At 34.0% G+C, this 21,745-nt stretch overlaps 2 protein-coding genes across 2 annotated transcripts; both read left to right on the forward strand.

Moving 5' to 3' along the window:
- The first annotated feature begins 7,402 nt into the window (after positions 1 to 7,402).
- On the forward strand, positions 7,403 to 10,141 carry LOC138331507 (collagen alpha-5(VI) chain-like). The gene is made up of 4 exons (XM_069279184.1): positions 7,403 to 7,444; positions 8,058 to 8,341; positions 8,656 to 8,929; positions 9,166 to 10,141. The coding sequence occupies exons 2-4, from the start codon at positions 8,093 to 8,095 to the stop codon at positions 9,750 to 9,752; spliced, it is 1,110 nt and encodes a 369-aa protein (XP_069135285.1). The 5' UTR covers positions 7,403 to 7,444; positions 8,058 to 8,092; the 3' UTR covers positions 9,753 to 10,141.
- Positions 10,142 to 11,914: 1,773 nt separating this feature from the next.
- On the forward strand, positions 11,915 to 20,377 carry LOC138331508 (collagen alpha-6(VI) chain-like). Its single transcript, XM_069279185.1, has 8 exons — positions 11,915 to 12,190; positions 13,364 to 13,426; positions 13,736 to 13,830; positions 14,496 to 14,583; positions 15,314 to 15,517; positions 16,107 to 16,390; positions 17,792 to 18,071; positions 18,692 to 20,377. The coding sequence occupies exons 2-8, from the start codon at positions 13,375 to 13,377 to the stop codon at positions 19,276 to 19,278; spliced, it is 1,590 nt and encodes a 529-aa protein (XP_069135286.1). The 5' UTR covers positions 11,915 to 12,190; positions 13,364 to 13,374; the 3' UTR covers positions 19,279 to 20,377.
- Positions 20,378 to 21,745: the final 1,368 nt, after the last annotated feature.

Below are 21,745 nucleotides of genomic sequence, written 5' to 3' on the forward strand. Positions count from 1 at the left end.
GTCGATCCGGAGGAATAAGAAAGCGGTCATTATTTTCCGGACATAGTGTGAAGAGATTATCTAATTTTCCGATTGTATGTCTACAGTATGGACTACATATTTTATATTGAAAAATAAACGAAAGAAATATTTGTTTTAGACGGATCCATATGAAGTGTGTTTTTACATGTGATGATTTCTTTATTGGGTAGATCTATTTAAATCGTTGGTAGTTTTAAAGAGGTAGTGTAATGTCGAAGCAAACCTTAAATAAAATCATTAACAAACCATTAAAAATACTATAACGCGAAGCAAAAATTTTCCGGTGCGTCATTTCGCATATACAAGGCGTAAAAGTAATCTCCGTTCAAAAACATACCTTTAGAATTTTCAACTTTAAGGAATTCCCCTTTTTATGTTACCTACAGTATGGACAGATATGTTTGTGGTACTCAAAAGATAATATTGCGGGCCTTTGACATTGTCGAAATCAAGTCTTTTACTTTTGCAAATTATGCCAAAATTGTAAAAAACGAAAGAAAATTTGTTTTAGACGTTAATAAATTGCAGATCCATGGTATTATGAAGTGTGCATTTTTTTTTTACATGTGACTAACGACAGATGGAAAATTTCTTTACGTGAAATCCGACGGAAAATTAGTCTAAATGGTAGGTCTTAAAAGTGTGCAAAATATTTCCCCTTAAAAATCGTTGGTAGTTTAACGTCACAATCTGAAAAATGTCAATGGGCAAATTTCACATCTTGAATACTCGAAGATTTCTAGATTTTCATAATTAATAAAATTTTGTGAACATTTTCCATTAATTTGTGTTACATAATGTACATCAAATTTGTTAAAACCACAACATATATGTAATTTGTTATGCCCGTCGATCGTCTAAAATTTCATTTGAAAACTAACTTATTGTAATTTTGAAATAAATTTAACATAAAATTACAAGGATGAATATAGAATATATAAAATACAATGCAGGTAAAGAGGTACTTGTATTGGAATTTATTACGTATTTTTACACGTATTTGTATTTCATTTTTAATTGGACCATTGTATCATAATAACATTAAATATTACATGTTATGGTGGTAAACACGGTATTGTAATTACCTTCTCTGCCACGTCGTGTGAATTTCCCAATAAACGACATGTGTAACGTTGAAAATGGACATCCGTTGAAAATTGACCTCGGGTCCATTTTTCAACGTTGAAAACGCCTAATCCGAATGCTGTGGGAAATTGAGCATGCCGTTGAAAATTGATAGCGTCTACGGGTCAGTTCTGTTGAAAAATGACCTTGGCAAACTCTCAACGGATGTTCTGTTGAAAATGACCTTGGTAAATTCACATATATAAGCTGTTGCACAAACATAATTCTCGAGTTCTGTTATCGCCTTTCCTAATATAAGCACCCCTTCTGTGCTAGTATTTAAATAACCTAATCACCACGATTTGAATTGAAATTTTGTATTGTTATCATCGTAACAGATACCTCATTTAAACATTTTAGGTGCATGTGTGTAGCTCTACAAAACTTTCATTGTTCTCAAACTGAGTAATATAGCTCTATATGTTAACACTGAGGTAACACAGTAAATGAAAAGGAATTGTCAAAGTTTGAACTATGTGATGTTCACTTCCTAGTACCAGTGGATAGATCTAGTATTAAAAAACTATAATTATGGGATATTATTATTTTTCTCAATTATTTTTTTTAATGATTATATTTTTGACGACGATTTATTTTACGCCACAAATTATATCTGTTACACAACTGAACCCGCCTTATGATGGTTGCGTACGGGAACAGAATTTGCAGGCTTTAAAAGAAAAGCAAAAATCAAAACAAGTCCCTAATCTGAAATAATGTTGTTGTTCATACATGTAAATATGTACATGCAGCTTACAAGTACTTCGACTTAACAACAACTTTCTCAGCGAAATTCTCGGTGTCACATAGAAGATCAAACACATTCGGATCTATGTCTCTTACACACGTTCCGTTTCCTCAATTTTGTATGGAACACTTGTGTTCGATTTCACAAAGATGTCCTGGACATGGCCTTGCTCCATAAAAATATCCTTGTCGTGGTGATTTGTCCACAAGAATTACATCCAGAGTTCCCGTGGAAACATGTTTCCAATACCTTTTTGGTAAGCTGTGCTTTATTCCAATGTACGGATGTCTTTATAAATGCGTTTTCCTCGGTATCGACAGACACGACGGGCTCAAAATGTCCGTGTATGTTTTCAATATAAATGTTTTCATATTCAACAACATTTCTCGTATCTCCATGTGGTGCATACAACAGCCACGAACATTCCCCATCCTCGCTGTATTCACAATATACGACTATGTTTGTGTTCAGTTTCGTTGCCATAGCCAATATTTCTACTTCCGTGCCCCAGGTGCCACCCTCTCCTATTTGAGTTTCCTTATGCGTGTACTGGTGTAAAGGTGATATTGTTGAAAACGTTCTCGTTTTGTTTCATTTAATCAATTATGTAATCGTGTATCAACGTGTGATACGACTGTACTCCAAACAACACATAACTGAAAGCTCTAAATAGGCAAATTCCGTCTCGTCTCATTGGAATCGTATCCTCGGGACAGGTACATACATCAATTATTTTCATACCTACGGGTGTAATACTGGCTGGTCCAGGGCAATACACTCATGTTGCCTGAAGCTGTATTGCATGTCTACCCATGCAATAAAGCCTCGTGACCTCACGGCCTCAACAAAATCTCTATTTCCTCAGTAAAATTTAAACATTTTTTTCACAAATATGACTGGTTTTACTATAAAAGATGCACACAATGAAATTTGTGTTGAAAATATCACATAATTTTTCATGTATGGAAAACTTATTTCCAGTCGTGGATTTCTTCAAATTTATTTCAAAATGGCGGGATATATTAGTAGTAAAATTGCAATAAAACGTCGAGGTATGAAAGAAAAATACTCTTTCATAAGTAGATATGAAGGATAGGGGTATTCTACCCTCGGGATCACAAAATGTTGCAGAACCCTCGGCAAGCCTCGGGTTTTACTACATTTTTGTGACCCTCGGCTAGAATATCCCTATCCTTCATATCCACATATGAAAAGAGTCTTATAGTATTGAGATGTGGAGTCTGGGTGATAAATTTTTACCGTTATCCCAAACTGAGCGGATTTATCATCCTGCGATTTTCTGTCCGTCTTCGCAAACAAAATAGGTTTTGCGCGTTCCGTTTCAACATGCATGCAAGTAGTTGTACCATCTCCTTCATGTAATTCTGACTGGAACACGTACGAACAAGTTGTTCCAGTATAATCATCAGAATCCGGAGAAGGATCCCTTTCCTTTATCCGTTTCTTAAGTGGTATGGAACGATTGTCGTGGGTTTTGTGGTTTTTCTGTGTAGAGTAAATATTCATATCCACATCCCTATGCTTGGATAACGGTAATTTCACTACTACTTGCATCAGAACATCGGGTGTCCTGCACGTAGTGCTTCAGTCTACTAGCATTGATGATGCTACGTAAACCTTCAAGGCGATATGTCCCTTTTGGAAGAATAGATTCAATCTTGTATGGACCAAGCCATCACGAATCAAGTTTTCCTTTTCCTGGTGTTATTAAGAAGGACTTTGTCACCCTTATGGAATATTGCTCTTGACGCTTTCTTGTCATGATAATGTTTCTGTCAAACCTGTGCCCGTGTTCCGATGCCTGTTTCCCTGATGCAGCTAATTAAGTTGACAAAACTCTCCACCATCAACTGCAGAGCAGCCTCAAATGGTAAATCTCGACAACAGATACATTCAGTTCAACTGACAGCATTGATTGTCTACCATATACTAATGAGAATGGGTCCATTTTGGTAGACTCGTGATTCGCCGTTCCGTATGCAAACAGTGCAAAATCCAACTTTTCATCCCAGTCGTCGCTGTTTTCGTTTGAATATGACGAAACCATAGTACAGTACATCTTATTTGAAGAAAAGGAGACAGAGAATGGTCTTCGACGAATTCAAATCTACTTTTAAATCCATACAGACAGGGGTACCACAGGGATCTGTCCTGGGATCATATTTCTTTCTATTGTATATTAATGATATTGGTGATGATATTTCTTCTAATGTTAAATTGTTTACTGAGGATACTTTCTTAATGAGTCTCATCGAAGGAAATAGACAAGAATCTGCAGAAATTCTAAACAATGATAAGAGAAAAATATCTTTATGGGCAGAAAAATTGGTCATACTTTTTAATCCTGATAAAATTGTATCTCTTCTTTTCTCAAGGCCCAAATATTAATTTCTGATTTATTTTTCAACGATACAAAAATCAATAATGTTACCAATCATTAGCACCTAGGAGCATATTTCAATTCAATGGCAAATTGGTCTACCCATATAAATTATATCTATGAGAAAGCATATAAAAGAATAAACATACTCAGAATACTGAAATTCAAACTTGATAGAAATATCTTCAAACTATTTAAACTTCCTTTATTCGACCAATTATCGAGTATTCTAATATACAATGTAGTATGGCCAAATTGCAATCAATCTGAATGTGATTATTTGGAGTCAGTTCAGCTTGAAGCAGCACGCATTATGATTAATTTAAGAAGGGGAACAAGTCACGCTATAATTTACAGGGAATCTGGCCTAGTACCACTTATTAAACGAAGACATCTACATCGAAATATAACTTTTTAAAATATGTTTAATAAAAATTGCTCTTCTCATATTTATGAATTATTGCAAATCTCTTTAAATATAAGTGATAATTTCAATTTTCGACATAACAGATTATTTAATGTTCCTGCTGCTAGAACCTAGCTATATAAAAACAGCTTCTTCGATTCCCGTCAATTATGACCGAGTGGAACGAACCGTCCTGTCCACTTCCTACAATGTCATCAAAATTCGTGTCCTTGGTCGGTTATAAGACTTTCTGTAACACCATGATTCGAGATGAAATGTTCAAAGCACTTGAGAACTGTTTCGGCATTCTTACTTGGAATAGCGTTAGCGTCCACACACTTAGTTAGGTATTCGGTGAATGTTAATATGAATGTATTTCCTACAATACTAGAATACATGTATTATATATCTGCGTATGGATCAGTTATGTTGTGTTCTGCGTATGGTTGTGCTGTGTTGCATTGTGTTGTTTTGTGATTGTGTGTTTTTGTGTTGTGTGTTGTTGTTGTGTGATATAGTGTTGTGTGTTGTTGTGTGATGCTGTGTTTTGTATTGTTGTATGTTGTGTTGTTGTGTGTTGTGTTGTGATGCTTTGACTATGTTTTGTGTAGTGTTGTGTTGTTTGGTTGCGTGTGTGTTGTGTTGTGTGATGTGTTGTTTTATAATGTTTGTGTTGTTTTGTGAGGGAGACGTTGTGTTATGTTGTCGTGTGTTGTGTTGTTGTGGTGTTGTTTGTTGTTGTGTAGTTGTTGGGTGGTGTTGTGTTGTTGTGAGAGACGTTGTGTTGTTGTTGCGTGTGTTGTGTTTGTTGTGTGATGTGTTGTTGTTGTTGTGTGTTGTGTGATGTGTTGTTGTGATGTGGTGTTGTGTTGTTGTGTGAACTTGTCGTGTGGTGTTGTGTTGTGTGGTGTTGTGTTGTGTTGTTGTTAGATGGTTTTGTGTTGATGTTGCATGGTTGCATTGTGATGTTGTTTTGCTTAGTGTTGTGTTGTTGTTTTGTGTTTGATGTGTTGTTGTGTTGTGTGTTATTGCGTTGTGTGATGTTATGTTGTGTGACGTTGTGCTGTTTTGTTGAGTGTTTTTTTTGGTTGTGTTGTTTTGTGATGTGTGGATGTGTGATGTGGTGTTGTGTGGTGTTATGTGTTGTTGTTGTACGTGTTGTTGGTGTACTGTTGTGCTGTGTGATGCTGTGTGGTTATGTGTGGTGTTGTGGTGTCGTGTGTAGTGTTTGTGTTGTGTAAAACACGAACTCTATGGGGTCACTTTTCAACGGAGTCCATATTCAACGGGTCGGTGTGTAAAGTGCGCTTAAGTTCAGTTTTCATCGGTTTCATGACCCGAGGTGAGTTTTTTAACGGGGGTTCATTTTCAACGTTACACCTGCCCTAAGTAGCGATTTGTTTCCGTTCAGGTGTTTCTAACAATCGAAACATTTCATGAACCATATTATTATTTCCTTTATTTCCTCAAAACAAAACAAATTAACTTCCGTGTCTTCATTGGTAAAACTTATGTATTGAAAAAAATAAATCTTTACTTCAGTGTGACTTTCTAGAACATGCGGGCGGTGTGGATTGTGTTGCTACTATCTGGTACGTATTTTAATACAGTTAGACCTGTTTATAAAAAGACACAAAATGGACATTCTACGATTTTCTTTCATAGACAGGTGTCCTTTATACAGAGGTCAATCATAAAGTAAATTGCACCAAATGTTGTTAATGATTCTTTCCTTTATAGAGAGCTGTTCTTTATATAGAGGTGTCCTTTACCACAGGTTTAATTATACAATGTATGCTATCCCCAAGCCCCCGAAATATCCTAGTGAACCCGCACCATTGAAACAATAAAAAAGCCGATATTTAACTCATTTCTTTATCTCCAGTTTGCATCAAATAGATAAATAAAAATCATGATACAATGCAATAACTTTGTCAATGATGTAAAAATAAATCCACTGATTCTTATACATGATTGTACCTCATGGTTAAAGTTGGACCACAAGTGCATATGGCTGCATATGACTTTAGTACTATTGAATAGACATTACTGAGAAATGAAGATATATATCTGTTAATCATTAAGCTAGATTGTTTGTTTTTACTTTGTCATGCTATTGACATTAGATGTTAGTGTTTTGAATGAATACATGTACAGTAAATCTTTGTCTTGGTAACTTTATTTCGCGTTTTACCGCGATTTAATTTCCGGATATGTGGTAGAATCTTTTTTCGCGAACTCTAATTGCCCTGGAAATACGCAAAATTTAAACACACGTGAAATTCAGTTGGCTTACAGTAGTGGGTAGGTTGACATTTTTTCCCGTTTGACTACGATTTTTTGTTACAGACGTAAGCTGTAATGGGAACATTCTGACTATTCATACTGTTAATCATTTCAGTTTTAATCCTATTCTATTTAATGTGCATTTATATTAACCATGAACTGTGTGAGTGTTTTTTTTTTATCTTCCCGCGACTGCAAGGTAATAAACACACAAAGAGTGTATTAAAGTTATATGTGCCCTGCTTTTCATACCCACGAATCAAAAGGAGCTTTAAATATGCTATTCACCACCAAATATTAGCAACCTTTTCAGAATTACAATACTTACAATACATAGGTTTAATTTTACAAGTACAGATAAGAGTTTAAAATGATTTTTGGCAGTACTTCCAAAATTTTTATATTTACGTCGACTGTTCCTGTACCAACAGATACAACGGAAGTTCATGTGAAACAGGTAAATTGACAGATAAACCGAAAGTACTTGTGAATGAGGTAAAATGTATATACTAGAAAAAGTCGGAACCAATACATTTGAAGTTTGAAGTTTGAAGTCTAGGAATAATTTTGCCATATAGACTGACTGCTTTTGAAAGTGGTATCTATTCATTTAGCTATAGATACCAGGGACAAAATATTTTTCCACTGGGCTCAGGATATTGCGTACATTATATAGAATGTCTGTTTAAGTCAAATAATGTTGGCAACTTTCAATTGGCAGAAAAAAAATAATTAAAAGAATAAAGTCTAATACTATGGATAAACTATTTGTTTTACTGTTTTCTTCCGACAAAATTGGTAATGTAATGATATCGATGGTACTTTTCACATTGACCACAATGTTCATAATTCTTAATACAGTGAAACCATATGCAAGATAATCGCAAATAGCCCGGAAAATTCGCAATCCGGATGAAAATGTCAGGCGACATATTTTTGATAAGTGGCTTAGTAAACGGAATTCGGCAGTCCGGATAATTCACAATATATGCTGAGGACGTATGTGTCCGAATCATCGAGGGTAAAATATTTATTTTATGGAAATTCATATTTAATGGTAATTTTAACAGACTGTCGACCTGGACCAGCCGACATCTTATTCGTCATGGACTCCTCCTACAGTACCGACAAACACTTAAACGATTCCAAGTCTTCCATCACAGCTATCGTCAAAAAACTATCGATAGGAATAGACGATTTTCATGTAGCGGTTATAACTTATTCGTTTGATGTCACAGTGGAGTTTGCCTTCAACCAATTCACCGATAAAGCATCAGTCATCAGCGCCGTAAATAATTTGACTGGTACACGAGGACCTTCCTTCCTCGACAAGGCACTTAAAAAATCCAAAGACGTATGTAAGAGTTTTACACATAGCTACAAACAAATGCATCTATATATACTATACAGTAATATTAAATTCTACCTAAAATTCAAATATTAAGTTAGAAAAATCAATTTATTCCAGTATTTGACACTTTTCGAAACCAATTGATTTTTATCGGAATACTGTTTATCATACGTTATATTCGAGTTGCCAAGGAAATACGCTGCTTTGAAATATCAATTAATGAAAAATCTAAAATACTAAATTGTTGGAAAACATTCTAATACTTTTCACAATATCACTTCATTGTAGCAGTAAATATGGCAAAACTATGGTTACAGATCTTTTCGGCTATATATGGAGCAAGAACATCAGTCCGTAAGTATATCATTGTCATCTCGGACGGGTTGGCTACCCAGAGAGAAAAAGCCAAATATGGCGCATGGGAGTTGAAGAGTCAAGGCATCAGAATTTTTGCTATTGGAAACGGAGAACAAGTCGATCAAACGGAACTTCTGCAGTTAGCTACAGCACAACAATATGTTTTCCCAGCCGGAAGGGAGGATGACGTCACCAATGCTATCCTCATGGAAACCGTCAGCAGTAACTGTACAGGTTAGCCTAACTGCGCATTATTATATTTATTGCATATTTTCTAATTTCTGAGGTGAAAATATTACCAAAGAATTTTGTTTAAACAGTAAGCCAGTGTATAGCAGATATGTATAGATTGAAGTCCAACATGCAAAGCTAGGAAAGTTAAAAAGTTACCCAATTTTTATTTTATGTAAATTATTAAATGATTCAAAGACTTATTCCTGTAATTGTGCAAAAATTGATTGTTTATACAGATTGTTCACTCCACAAGATGACAGACATTTTGTTTTTGGTGGATGACTCCCAAAACCAAAAATCGCTACAGCTAACACTCGATGCATTGACGGATTTAGAAGACAAGGTTTTAAATAATAACGCAGACACTCATGTTGGCATGGCAACGTTTGATTTGACAGTCCAATTAAAATATCCTTTAAACTATTATAAAGATAGGAACGATATTATTATCAACAGCCAGATCGGTATTTCTACCACAAACCGGAAGTCTAACATCAGCGCCGCCCTAGTGTTTGCGCGCCATACAGGTCTCACTGGTTCACGTTCAGATGCGCGGAAAATGTTGGTGTTGTTTTCTAACGAGGGATGGACTGACCTTGATGACGTCAGACAACAGAGACAGGCCCTGAACATGGACAATGTGACGGTGGTGTTTGTAACAATAGGTCAGGACGCTGACCTTGACATTGCCTACTCTGTTGCGGAAAGAGCAAGTGACGTGTACTATATAGAGAACCACAACGATTTTGAACGATTCAATGCTCTTGTTGCCCAGACAGCACACGTGGAATGTCCTGGCAACCTTTTTGATATACGAAAATGATTTCAGACATTAATAATGTATGCACCGCAAATGTGTTATCAAAGAGCAATGTGTTATCAAAGAGCAATGTGTTATCCTTCTGTATACTATTGCAGCTTCAAACTGTAGGAGAATGTTGTTATTTTACTTAGTGATAAGGAGATGCATTGTACCTGTAATTAACGGCTCAACTACAGGAGCATAACTCAATCGAAAGCTTCCTTTAATTAAGATATAATTGTCGATTTCAGAAATAAGTCAAAGTATCTTTGTCTGATTGCTTGAAATATTGCGAGTATACAGTAATAAAACACTTTGAAGTTGACAATATGAATTATTTTGATTAATGTTTATTGATGAATATTAAATATGTTCTGATTGTCCTTTATTCTCATTGGCTAATACAAAATCACGCGAGGTTCGATATATAGCATATCGACTAGGTGTTTCCATTTTTAGAAAAATGAGGTCGACATTCCTTCTATGACGTCATCAAAGCCAAACGTTCTCTTCTTCAAGGTGACGTTCTATAGCCATCGTTCTTCATGTAATTTACATGTACATTGGATTATTATATTAGTGTTTGTCAAAGTAACTAAAGTACAAATCGTATACGGCAATTATGAATCTTTAATCGCCCTCGGTTATTACTTAATTCTACAAAGGCGCTATAACACCACATGGACCTCAACATAATTGATAGATAATGTTATTGAAAACACTTATTACGGTAAAGAATGAAATGTATATCAAACATTTTTATAACTAACACCAGTTCTTTATTCAAATTAATGTATATTCTGTCTTAGTATGTACTTCCATGGCTCTCTAATTTATTCCAGTCTTTAGCCTCCATTTTATTCCAGTCTTTAGCCTAAACTATTCACGTACTGATTGTATGGGCATTATGTATAGTGATGGTCTGTTCAAGGGTAGATAACCCGTACGTTACTGTAAGTAATCTGTGGTTTAAGGTGACAATGTACACATCATACTATTCATCGAATGTCACGGATCAAAAATGCTCATCGATTGTGTAATAAACATCATTTCATAAACAGAGACTACATAAACAGAGCTTTCTAATATGAAATTTTGTGATTTTTTGTCAGATAGTGCCGAAGAAATCCTTCGGGCATCCTACCATATCAACCTTTATCAGGTTACGACGTATGAACAAAAAACGACCTGTAATTATGAACATTAACAAAGCATTTGCATAAATTATGCATAGTTTAGGAGACAAAACATTTAATTGAAAAATTGAAATACACAATATCTAGATTGGATAACCGTATATTTACGTATTACTGTACTGAATCAACTGATGGAAAATATTTTGATTACATGTACAAGCTTTACAGCTTGGGTGAAAATTATTGACAACAAAGGAGAAGGTACGTTAAGACTCGAATATGGCCCCAAAATTAATTCTACGGTAAAGAACAACATATTTTGCCATATAACAATTGAATACATTTGCTAACACATTACATCCCGAAAATATCCCGCATGTGCCAATTATGTTCACTATGACGTTATCAACATGCAGCTGCCCGCCATTTTTCACAAAAATCCATGAAAAATAATACTTTTTGAGTGGTTTTCTCTAAAAATGAATGTGGCCGCCTTCGTGGAGCAGAAAGAGATTTTCACACGTTGTATATCGTGTATTTACGCATATCCATGCAAAATATAAAGTTGTTCCAAGGTGGCGGCCAAATCCATTTCAAGCCTTTTCTAACCTTAAGATGATGAATTTCTAGCAAAATTTGGCGAGAAAAGGAAAATCATCAATTTGATGACGTCATAGGTGGAGCACATCGTGTACATGGTTATAAAAAGTTATGTTTTGATGAATGGCAAGTATGAGAGTATTTATTGATGTGAAATTGATGTGGATCAGAGTTAATATTTTTCGGCCTGAAAAATTAAGGCCAAATACTGGTCCTATCATATCTACTCCTTTTCTGTTTTTGTTTGCGATATTTGGTAAGATATTGACCTCTTATTTATGGCTGACTATATGAAAAGAATTTGCTCAATACCTGTCCTCTTTACTTCTTCCTTCTATAAAATGATAATCTATAAATAGTCTTATTCATTGAAATGAAATTACCGGTTCTACTTAGAACATATAATAAATGTTTTTTTTTCTAAAGAATACAACTTCCTGATCCAGAGCACAAAGGATCTCCACCTTTGGAGCCAACATTAGTCATGATATAATATAACTTGGTAATGTGTACCTGGACGATAAACCACTGTTGTACAGATGTACAACTTAGCTTTTAACTGGCGGTACCTTGCAGGTTAGCTGGATAAACCAAGTAATGTATTAAAATAATGATGAAAGGATTACATGTAGGTCAGTTGGGTTATATGACTGCCAAAGCAAACTGAAGAAAGTTCAGTCTGACGGCATCAGAATAAGAATTTGTTGAGACAAACTGCGTGAGGTAAGTTTTTTTTTTAAATATCTGTAAGGTGCAGTATAGTGACCCCGGAAAGCAGGGCCCGGCACCATAAAACTTTCGCAGACAGATTTTTTACTCAAGCCTATGTAAAATTACATACTTGGGTAAAAAATCTGTCTGAGAATAGATTTATGGTGCCGGGCCCAAGTGGGGTAGGGGGGGGGGGGGTCTACATTATATATTATGACGTCATCATTTACTATGATGCATCTTGTGTCTAAGCTAAAGTAAATAAACAATCGCCTAAAGATGGCCTTAATGGCCTGAAAACGTTAGCGAAAAGGAATGCCGTGTTGATATATTTTATTCTTAATAGCTACTGATGCACAACGTCTTTTAAAAGTTTAAGTAAAAATATACATATATTTATATTTCAATTTGATAATACATGTAAGTTCAACCGTGCATTTCGATTCATATTGATGCTATATAATTCGTTGCATAATATCTATATTTCAAATAAATGTTAATTTTAGCTGTTCTGTGCCTTTCGATTGATATCGATACTATTTTAATTCGTTGTATACTGTACTTAACCTCAAATGGAAATTCAAGCAAACTGTCGCCTCGTTCTATAGCTATTTCTGTAAAACTCTTTGTGTTTCATAATGGTGATGGTAAACTACATACCAAAAGCTAGAGCAAATGAATTTGATAAGAAAAGACATACATGAAATCCTTTAATTGAATAGATGTTTTGTCATGGAACTATAGCACAAAACACATCATGATTCGCTTTACACACTGATGTTTAAATGAATAACACAAAGAAAAGAAATGTGAACGTATTGCAATATATGGTGGTATATTCCTGTCATCACTTGATATTTGACGAGATAATCATTTCACCTCATGACTTCACGTGATAATTATGTCGACTATCATAATTAATAGGCGATTTTTTTTCTAAACATATTCTGATTGGGCAGTCTTATCATGTTAGTTATCTAGACTGAGGTGACATTACTAACTAAATATGTAAAAAATATGGAGATACTAGTTTGAAACCTATTTAACTCCAATACGTAGTTTCCGTTTTGAAATCGAATTTTATCAAGGTTACTTTGAAATTGTCAATTTTTTAAACTTTCAAGTCAAAGACGTATAATCAACTACATTTGAACTATGCTTTTGAAATTATTTGCTTTATTACAGCGAGATTGAAAATGTCGTCGAGGTGGTTAGTGGTCTTCTGGGAACTCGTGTGTTTACTATCAGGTAAGAAGTAATTGTAGACTGTTGGGTAGAATAGTGATATAAAATTATAAGTTGCTGTACGCCATTTTATTTTTGCGAGATATTGATTTCAGGTAATTTCACAAGAAATCGCGAACTCAAATTCAAATCTTTCTCGAATATTTTCATAAATCCGTGTTTGTTAGATATATAGTATTTTTAGGCAAAATTCGCAAAAATAAATTTATAATTGCTAAAATATTTTAATGGCAAGTAAATCTATAGTATTTAAATTGGAAGTTGACGTAAAAATAGCGATTAAATGTACACTATTTTGTGTCCTTTTTTCAGAATCACAGAGTAGTAGTTGTCTGAATGGCTGGAAAGGATATAATCACCATTGTTATAAATTGTTTACAAACACCAAAACGTGGTACGATGCCAAGGTAGGTTATTAGTCAGGTATATCTGTAAACAAAGATCTAAGCATGCGGTCAATACGGGTTAAAAATCGCACAAATCAGCATTTTGTTCCCACTTCATACATCATAGGGTCGTAGAAAAAACGATATAACTACCAAAATTGATATTTCAAATCATATAGAACTACAAGTTTCAACATTATTTATTATTTTTTTTTAACTAATATTGATAAAGAAAAAATAATTATAGGGCTGCTACATGTAATAGCCCTTACCGGATTTAGTCCTTTATTTTTGCAAAATCGTGCAATTTCTAGACACTCTGATGAAAAACACCATCATGATAGGAAATATATCGTGAAATATATCGTGAAATATAACCTTTCTCAACAATTTGTCCCCTACTGTATGTGATGTAAACATTCATTCGCGGATACAAGCTTGTATCGAATTTAGTACGATCGCGAAATTTCGCGAATTAAAATTTGCAAACATTAAATAATTTCTTCTTTTCTTCTAAAACACATATTCCTATTTCAACCATTGTTTAACATCTGATCCATCGAAGTGTTTTCTATAGTTCTTATGAAATATATTTTCAGATGATCTGACAGTTATTGATCGCTAGATTTATTCCGGAATTGGAAGTGATTGTAATTTCTGTTATTGTAAATCACTTCTCTTTACAGAATGATTGTATAAATCATGGGGGCAACCTCGTAAAGATCGAAAAGTCAGCGGAAAATTTCTGGCTGAAGAATAACCAGTTTACGCAAGGTACCTATTATTCCGTTTTCATATAACAGATTTACCACCCTTGCGGGCAGGTATCCATTATGCCTTTAGTTTTTGAGCGAAACGTCAAAGAAATCAAGACATAATAAAAATCATTTTCTCAAAAAAAAAAATTTGATTTTACGCTCGTAATGTCACTATTAATATATTTTCCTGCAAGGACAGATAACTCTGTAATATGCAAATACAAAAATAACAATCCAACATTTTAACAATGTAGTTTTGATAAGATTGTTTTATTACAAACTTAAAGTTGTATTTCTTGTAATTTTCACCATCACAAACTCTCATGAAACATACAGTGTGTGAATATGGATGTTTGTATATGATGATTCAGATCCATGAAAGCACCAATATACTATTAACATAGCGGTAAATGTCGCATGAAATATCACATGTTTTGAAAGAACCGCCACAATCAACGTTATGTTTCAAACGTTCGGGTAATATCGGAAAACCGAGTTGCATCACGTGACCGACATCGGCGATACTCTTAGAGGTTGAAAAATCAATATTTTACTTTAATTATTCCATAACTTTGTGAATACGAACTTTACAAAATTCAGCTAATATCAAAAGTTTAAAACTTAGAGAGGCGGTGAAAAATTTGTAGAACACTTTAAATATTTTCTTCTATGCCAAAAATACAACATGTCACAAATCATACAACTTTAATTTATTTTTTATTGAACAAATGTCTTTTGGAAAAAAGAAGATCCTTGGATCGGAGCGTATACATCTAGCCATGTTAACTGGTTATGGGTATCAGACAACTCAGATGTTGTCTACAATGACTGGAGGACGCCTCAACCTGATGACAGCGATGGTAATGAGGATTGTGTTCAAATGTACACTCATGGCTGGAATGATTTAGATTGTACAAAATCTTGCCCGTATATTTGTGAAAAGGAAGATGGTTAGTGAAATTACGTATTTTTACATGCATTGCAGACTCTCGCAAACACTCATTCTTTCCCCGTAGTATCCAAAACTGGAATGCACTTCCTCAAGATCTTGCTTTATCGAAAACTCTACAAGTTTAATTCACATTTCTCATCTCTCCATCAATATTTTCTCCTTTCCTTGTACATAGCCACCTATCTAATATATATGGACATGGACTTCAGTACGATGAACTAGGTAGATGTTTATAAATTTAGATTTTAAACTAGATTTCGATGATGACTTCCATATTTACATAAACATATCAAATGATGTCATTTGAAAATTAAATCCTAGTCATTTCAAGTAATTGTTGTTTGCTTCATGTTATATTAAAACTAGGATCTACACTCACCGGTTTCTAAAGTGCACGATGTATATAATCAGAAACTTTATCATTAGATAAGTTTTACATTTCAGTACATTATAAATCAAATGGCAATATATTTCATCTATCAATGGAATTATATCAAATATATAAAGATTCATTATATTAATGTATTTAGAATAGGAACAATGGAAACTTTTTATACAAAAATAATAGCAAATAATATGTTTGACAGACTGTCGACCTGGACCAGCCGACATTTTGTTCATCATGGATACCTCCTACAGAAACGACAAACAACTTAATGATTCTAAGGTTTCCGTCAAAGCTATCGTCAACAAACTATCGATAGGAGCAGACGACTTTCTTGCAGCAGTTATGACGTATTCGTTTGAAGCCAAGATAGAATTTTCCTTTGATACGTTCACCGATAAAGCATCAATGATCAGTTCTATTGATAGCATTACCGGTATACTTGGGCCATCCTATCTTGACAAGGCACTGGACAAGTCTAACGAGGTTCGTATTTAACAATTCGTTTATCGGTTGTCGCACTTTCTACCACAATTAACGCATGCCATATTTTACAGGAAGTAAAGAAAGCTATATGAATTCCCACTTTATTGTAAACACAGTGGAACCCGGCTACATTGTGAAAAGGAAAATCTAAAAACAAAAAATCCAAATTTCGATATGACCTAGGAGAAAGGCAATGGATATGAGTAAACATAGATTATAATTCATTTTAAATTAAGAAGTATTTCCATATAAATGATCTAATGTATGGGTCCCAATTTAAAATTAACTGAATAAACCTTTTCTTTATAAATAACGAGAACTAGTCTTGAAATATCCTCGTGTAGATAATTTCATGAATGCTAAATAAGCCAAAATTGCCACACCATGAAAATTCTACTTTTACATCACTGTTCTGGAAACTGAAAAGAATTAAATATGACTTTGAAATTTGTTGGCCTCATGACATCCTTAGGCACATCAAACCAAAGTGACATCCATCTTGAATTTTCAAATACGATGATACACAATCATTACAATGTTATTGTATACTTTAGTCAATTTGAATAAGACAAAATAGTTAACTATTATTATTAACAATACCTAGACTAATACTCGAATAGACTTGTACTAGACATGGTGTTTTCTATTGAAGTCTTTGTTGTTTAAGATTGCAAGACTACTTTTTAATATATTCATCTATATCAACACTAGTAACTATAACTAGTTTGCTACTACGATTTATATCGATAAAAATAGATAATGAAACATATGTTAATTTCAGTTTTTTAAATTTAAGAAATTATTAAAGTTGTGTTTCTTGCAATTTCCACCATCACAAACTGTCATGAAATTAAATATACAATGTGTGAATATGGATGCTTATATATGATGGTTCAGATCCATAAAAGCACTAATGTACTATTGACATAGCGGTAAATGTCGCGTGAAATATCACACGTTTTGAAAGAACCGCCAAAGTCAACGCTATGATTCAAACGTTCGAGTGATATCGGAGTTGCATCACGTGATCGACATCGGGGATACCCGAATAGATCGGTACCTCCAGAGTCGTATCACGTGGTCGACATAGGCAATGCCACTGCGGATCGGAACAGTTCGGAGACTTCCAAACTATTTTAAACTTGTACATGTTAAAATTATATATTTAAATTTAATTGTTTAATAACTTTGCAAATAAGAGTTTTAAAGGAGTAGATTAATATGGAATGTTTAAACTTAAAGAGGCGGAGAAAAATATGTAGAACATTTTAAATACTTTTTCTATGCCAGTAGATTTTAAATACTTTTTCTATGCCGATAATACGGCAAGTCACATACCATACACATCTAAACATTGATAAACATACATTAACCATTTTCATTCTTTTATTTTAATTGCAGGTATTTAACATTTTATCAACATACGGGGCGAGACCAGACGTCCATCGCTATATCATTATAGTCTCAGATGGGATGTCTACCTATAGGAGGAAAGCAATACATGAGGCTCGGACATTACAAAGCCAAGGAATCCGAATTTTTGTCATTGGAAATGGGGAGCAAGTCGATCAAATAGAACAACTACAGCTAGCATCATCTTCCAAATATATCTCTCCGGCTGGAAGGGAAGATGACATCACCAATGCAATCCTCATGGAAACTGTAAACAGTGACTGCAAAGGTGTGTGTATTGATAAAGATAAGGAAGATATTAGTTTTATTTTTATTTCTTGAGATAATGTTAATATTGATAGTAGTATTTATAATTATTTTTTGTTAAATTATTCAAGATTGTTTTGCATTAAATCGATTTTTTATGTCGTCCTTGACATGAGATAAATACTGGAGGTTTGGAGAAGAAAAATAAATACAGAATATTAGTCTAACATTTTTCATAATATCTTTAAAAAAAAAATTTTAACACTCGAATTCTTAAGACATCATCCATGTGTTGTAATACAGGCAGACAATTGATGTTCTATTTGATCTGTGTCAAATATTCCAGTTTTACTTACTTTGAATAATAATGCTAAGTAACATATCTAAAAAGTCCTGAGAGACGAAAGCTTTTAAAGCGTAATAAGTCTATAAAAGTTCTGTATTTGGTTTGTTACGTTATCCTGATAGTCGGGGAGGCTTATTTAACTCTGTTGCTTCTTTGTCATTAAGGCGCAATGACTAAGTTGGGGAGACTTATTGTAAATTTGGTTGGCAATTTAAACCAAGTCAGCAGGGGTTGGGGTAACTTCAGATTTTGCTCGTTATATTGATCTAGTTGTTCGGTTTTCTCTACACATTCAGATTGTTCACTTCACACGGCGACAGACATTTTGGTTCTAGTGGATGTCTCTATGCACCAGATGTCGCTACAGCTAACGCTGGATGACTTGAGCGACCTCGAAGATAAGGCGTTAAATTACAATCCAAATATTCATGTTTCCATGGCAACGTTTGATTTCACAGCTCAATTAAAATTTACTTTTAATCATTTTACGGTAAAGGACGATGTCATATTAAACAGTCAGATTGGTATTGCTACCACAAACCGGATGTCAAACATCAGCGCCGCCCTAGCGTTTTCGCGCCATACAGGTTTCACTGGTTCACGTGCAGATGCGCGGAAAATGTTGGTGGTGTTCTCTAACGAGGGATGGACTGACCTTGATGACGTCAGACATCAGAGACAGGCCCTGAACAAGGACAATGTGACGGTGGCGTTTGTTACAGTCGGTCGTTATGCGGACCTCGATAGTGCTTACTCTGTGTCAGAGAAACCAAGTCATGTGTACTATATAGAAAGCCACGCTGACTTAGTCCGATTCCAAGCCCTTGTAGCGCAGACATCACACGTTTATTGCCCCGACAATATATTTAATATAAGGCAATAATGCATTGGCAATGTGTCTTACAAGTGTTTAACAAGTGTTTAAGGAAGAATTAGTCATTGCACTGAAATTTCGATTGACATTGGAAATAACTGTCTCAGAGTGTACACTATGTGGTCAGTAATGCTCACTTTCTGCTATAGTTTGTAGGCCAAGTGGAGTAAATATACGTTTGTCTAAAACTAGAAAATGTAGCTCAAACTGTCACTTGAATCTTTTTTATTGAAGCTTTTGTTGCATTTGCGAACCTTACGGAATATGGGTAAAGCATACACATCACAAATGATTAATTGTATTTCTATACGATCAGAAATGCGTCAACAGTATCAATCAAAACTGCTAACAATAACGTGGAATTCGTCAAGATGGTTGCTTATTTTTTCGTGAGCAATGCAGATTAATAGTTTTATATAATAATATCATAATTAACTGAATTAACCGATTGCCAGCAACACTCACCCGCATACATAATACAGAATACAAACTCGCGGTACCTGGATGGTGAGATTGACCATCAACACATTCATAGCAAGACATAAGATTAAGACCAACTTTTAAATATTAGTATCGGTTACGTTTTAAACCGTTTCAGATACGCAAATAAAGGTATAGATTTTTCAGTTTTTCTAAAAGTTATGCTATGGACTTCAAATGCACGTGACAAGGCGACAAAGTCAACCAACCGGTCATTTATTTTAGAAACAATGCCCGTCCAAATAGTTACTTTACGCACTATATTTAAAAGTAAACAAAATGTGACTAAATATATTTTGCCGTGGTATCATTATTTAATCCGCATTGCACTGTACTAATGAAACTATTATAAGATCAGGCAGCCGTCAACTGTCTACACCATATTGGATAGTCTATTCTTTTAAATCTCAAAATAAAGCTATTTTTGAAGCAGTAAAAAAAGAATAATAAGAACATATTCAAACAATGCAGGTACACCAGAGTCTCCTCATCTCGACAAGGTACTAGACAATGCTAAGAAGGTTTGATAATGATTTGAACAATAATGTTCATAATGTTTGTGTTTATTAGAAATAAGGATAAATGATGCACCGTTGACTTCCACGTGATAATTTTTACTATTGTTGTATGAGGTAATTATGTTAAATACTAATAGGTTAGTGAAATATTGATTGAATTAAATGTCTTCAAATTAGATATTGAGTTTTTCTTTGTACGTATTAATTACAAGAGGATTGATGTCCTGAGGACATTACAAGTCTAAAAGATAATAATATAGACTCAATATTTTCTAAATTAAAAAAACAAAGGGAAAATGATTAAATCGGAGACTTTATAACAAGTGTATATTGTGCATCGTAACGTTTGTTCCAAAAATACATACTAATTCACCTGTTCCTATTTTTAATAGATGAAATTTGCAATTGACATCTATCGGCGTTGTAACACCTTTAAAGAAAAGAAATATATTCCTTTGTTATATTACGATCAACTAACACGTGTCACTGTAGAGGGCGTTACTAGATAAAACATTCATGCAACAATAAAATGCAATCGATCAATTTCGCCGTATCGTTTCAATTTTACAATGGTTTGATAATCCGATTTGGTCACACTATCTTCAGCCCAGACTATGTTGATAATGACATTTGATATAGATTTATTGATTGAAATAAATCTGTACTGACTTTCTATGCATTACGAACCGGCATAATATTGTTAGTCTTGAGACCAAATATTAGACCGAAATCGTCTTTTAGTTTACTATGAAATCAAAGAAAATCTGTCATATGTTAAAAAAGGTAAAATATAAACTAAGAAAGTTTATTGAGACCATCATATGTCGCAAGATCTTATCGAAGCGTGAATTTGAAGTAGTCCAGTCCTGCACTGGGTTTGTATTCATACGTCATTGAGATTACGCTAATCTGAACGTAACTTCTTTTTCATCGAATATGTATATGGACATGCTGTGCATGTATGTGAATATAAGGTTTTTAAACATTCTACAAAATGAACATTGTTTGGATCAGCAAATATAAATGTAGAAATGGTTCACCTTGCGTAACTTTCTGAATTGCACAATTTTCCTTTTCTTTTGTTTTCTTTGTTATCTCATGAAAATGGGGAAACAAATTTTATCTATATGTATCGTCGTTATCGATATTTTTTTTTTAAATTAGTTATGTTCCTGGTTTAGATTTAAGTTTAAAATTAAACACTGTTAACTCAGATATTGGTCTTTTCAGTATGAATTGATATACATGTATTTCCTTTTTTTGATGTGTTAAGTAAATATGCATCGACGATTACCCAATTCTAATATTGCTATGTTTATTTATTTAACGATTGTCTTGAATATATATTTTTGGGTATGTAGATATAACACACACATATGAGTTTATGATACACTCAGACATCCGTAACACAAACATATATTCAAATTATTTATATAGTCGAATCTACTTTCTTTATAATCTCTTCTATCTTTAGATGC

The sequence above is a fragment of the Argopecten irradians genome, chromosome 9 (assembly GCF_041381155.1).
Source record: "Argopecten irradians isolate NY chromosome 9, Ai_NY, whole genome shotgun sequence".
NCBI lineage: Eukaryota > Metazoa > Mollusca > Bivalvia > Pectinida > Pectinidae > Argopecten > Argopecten irradians.

What these genes read in the sequence shown, in the direction of transcription:
- LOC138331507 (XM_069279184.1), top strand. Translation starts at nt 8,093, where the DNA reads ATGGACTCCTCCTACAGTACCGACAAACACTTAAACGATTCCAAGTCT. An exon ending in CACTTAAAAAATCCAAAGAC is followed by an intron (nt 8,342 to 8,655) that starts GTATGTAAGAGT and finishes CTATGGTTACAG; the next exon opens with ATCTTTTCGGCTATATATGG. An exon ending in CGTCAGCAGTAACTGTACAG is followed by an intron (nt 8,930 to 9,165) that starts GTTAGCCTAACT and finishes TTGTTTATACAG; the next exon opens with ATTGTTCACTCCACAAGATG.
- LOC138331508 (XM_069279185.1), top strand. Translation starts at nt 13,375, where the DNA reads ATGTCGTCGAGGTGGTTAGTGGTCTTCTGGGAACTCGTGTGTTTACTA. An exon ending in ACTCGTGTGTTTACTATCAG is followed by an intron (nt 13,427 to 13,735) that starts GTAAGAAGTAAT and finishes TCCTTTTTTCAG; the next exon opens with AATCACAGAGTAGTAGTTGT. An exon ending in TATTTGTGAAAAGGAAGATG is followed by an intron (nt 15,518 to 16,106) that starts GTTAGTGAAATT and finishes TATGTTTGACAG; the next exon opens with ACTGTCGACCTGGACCAGCC.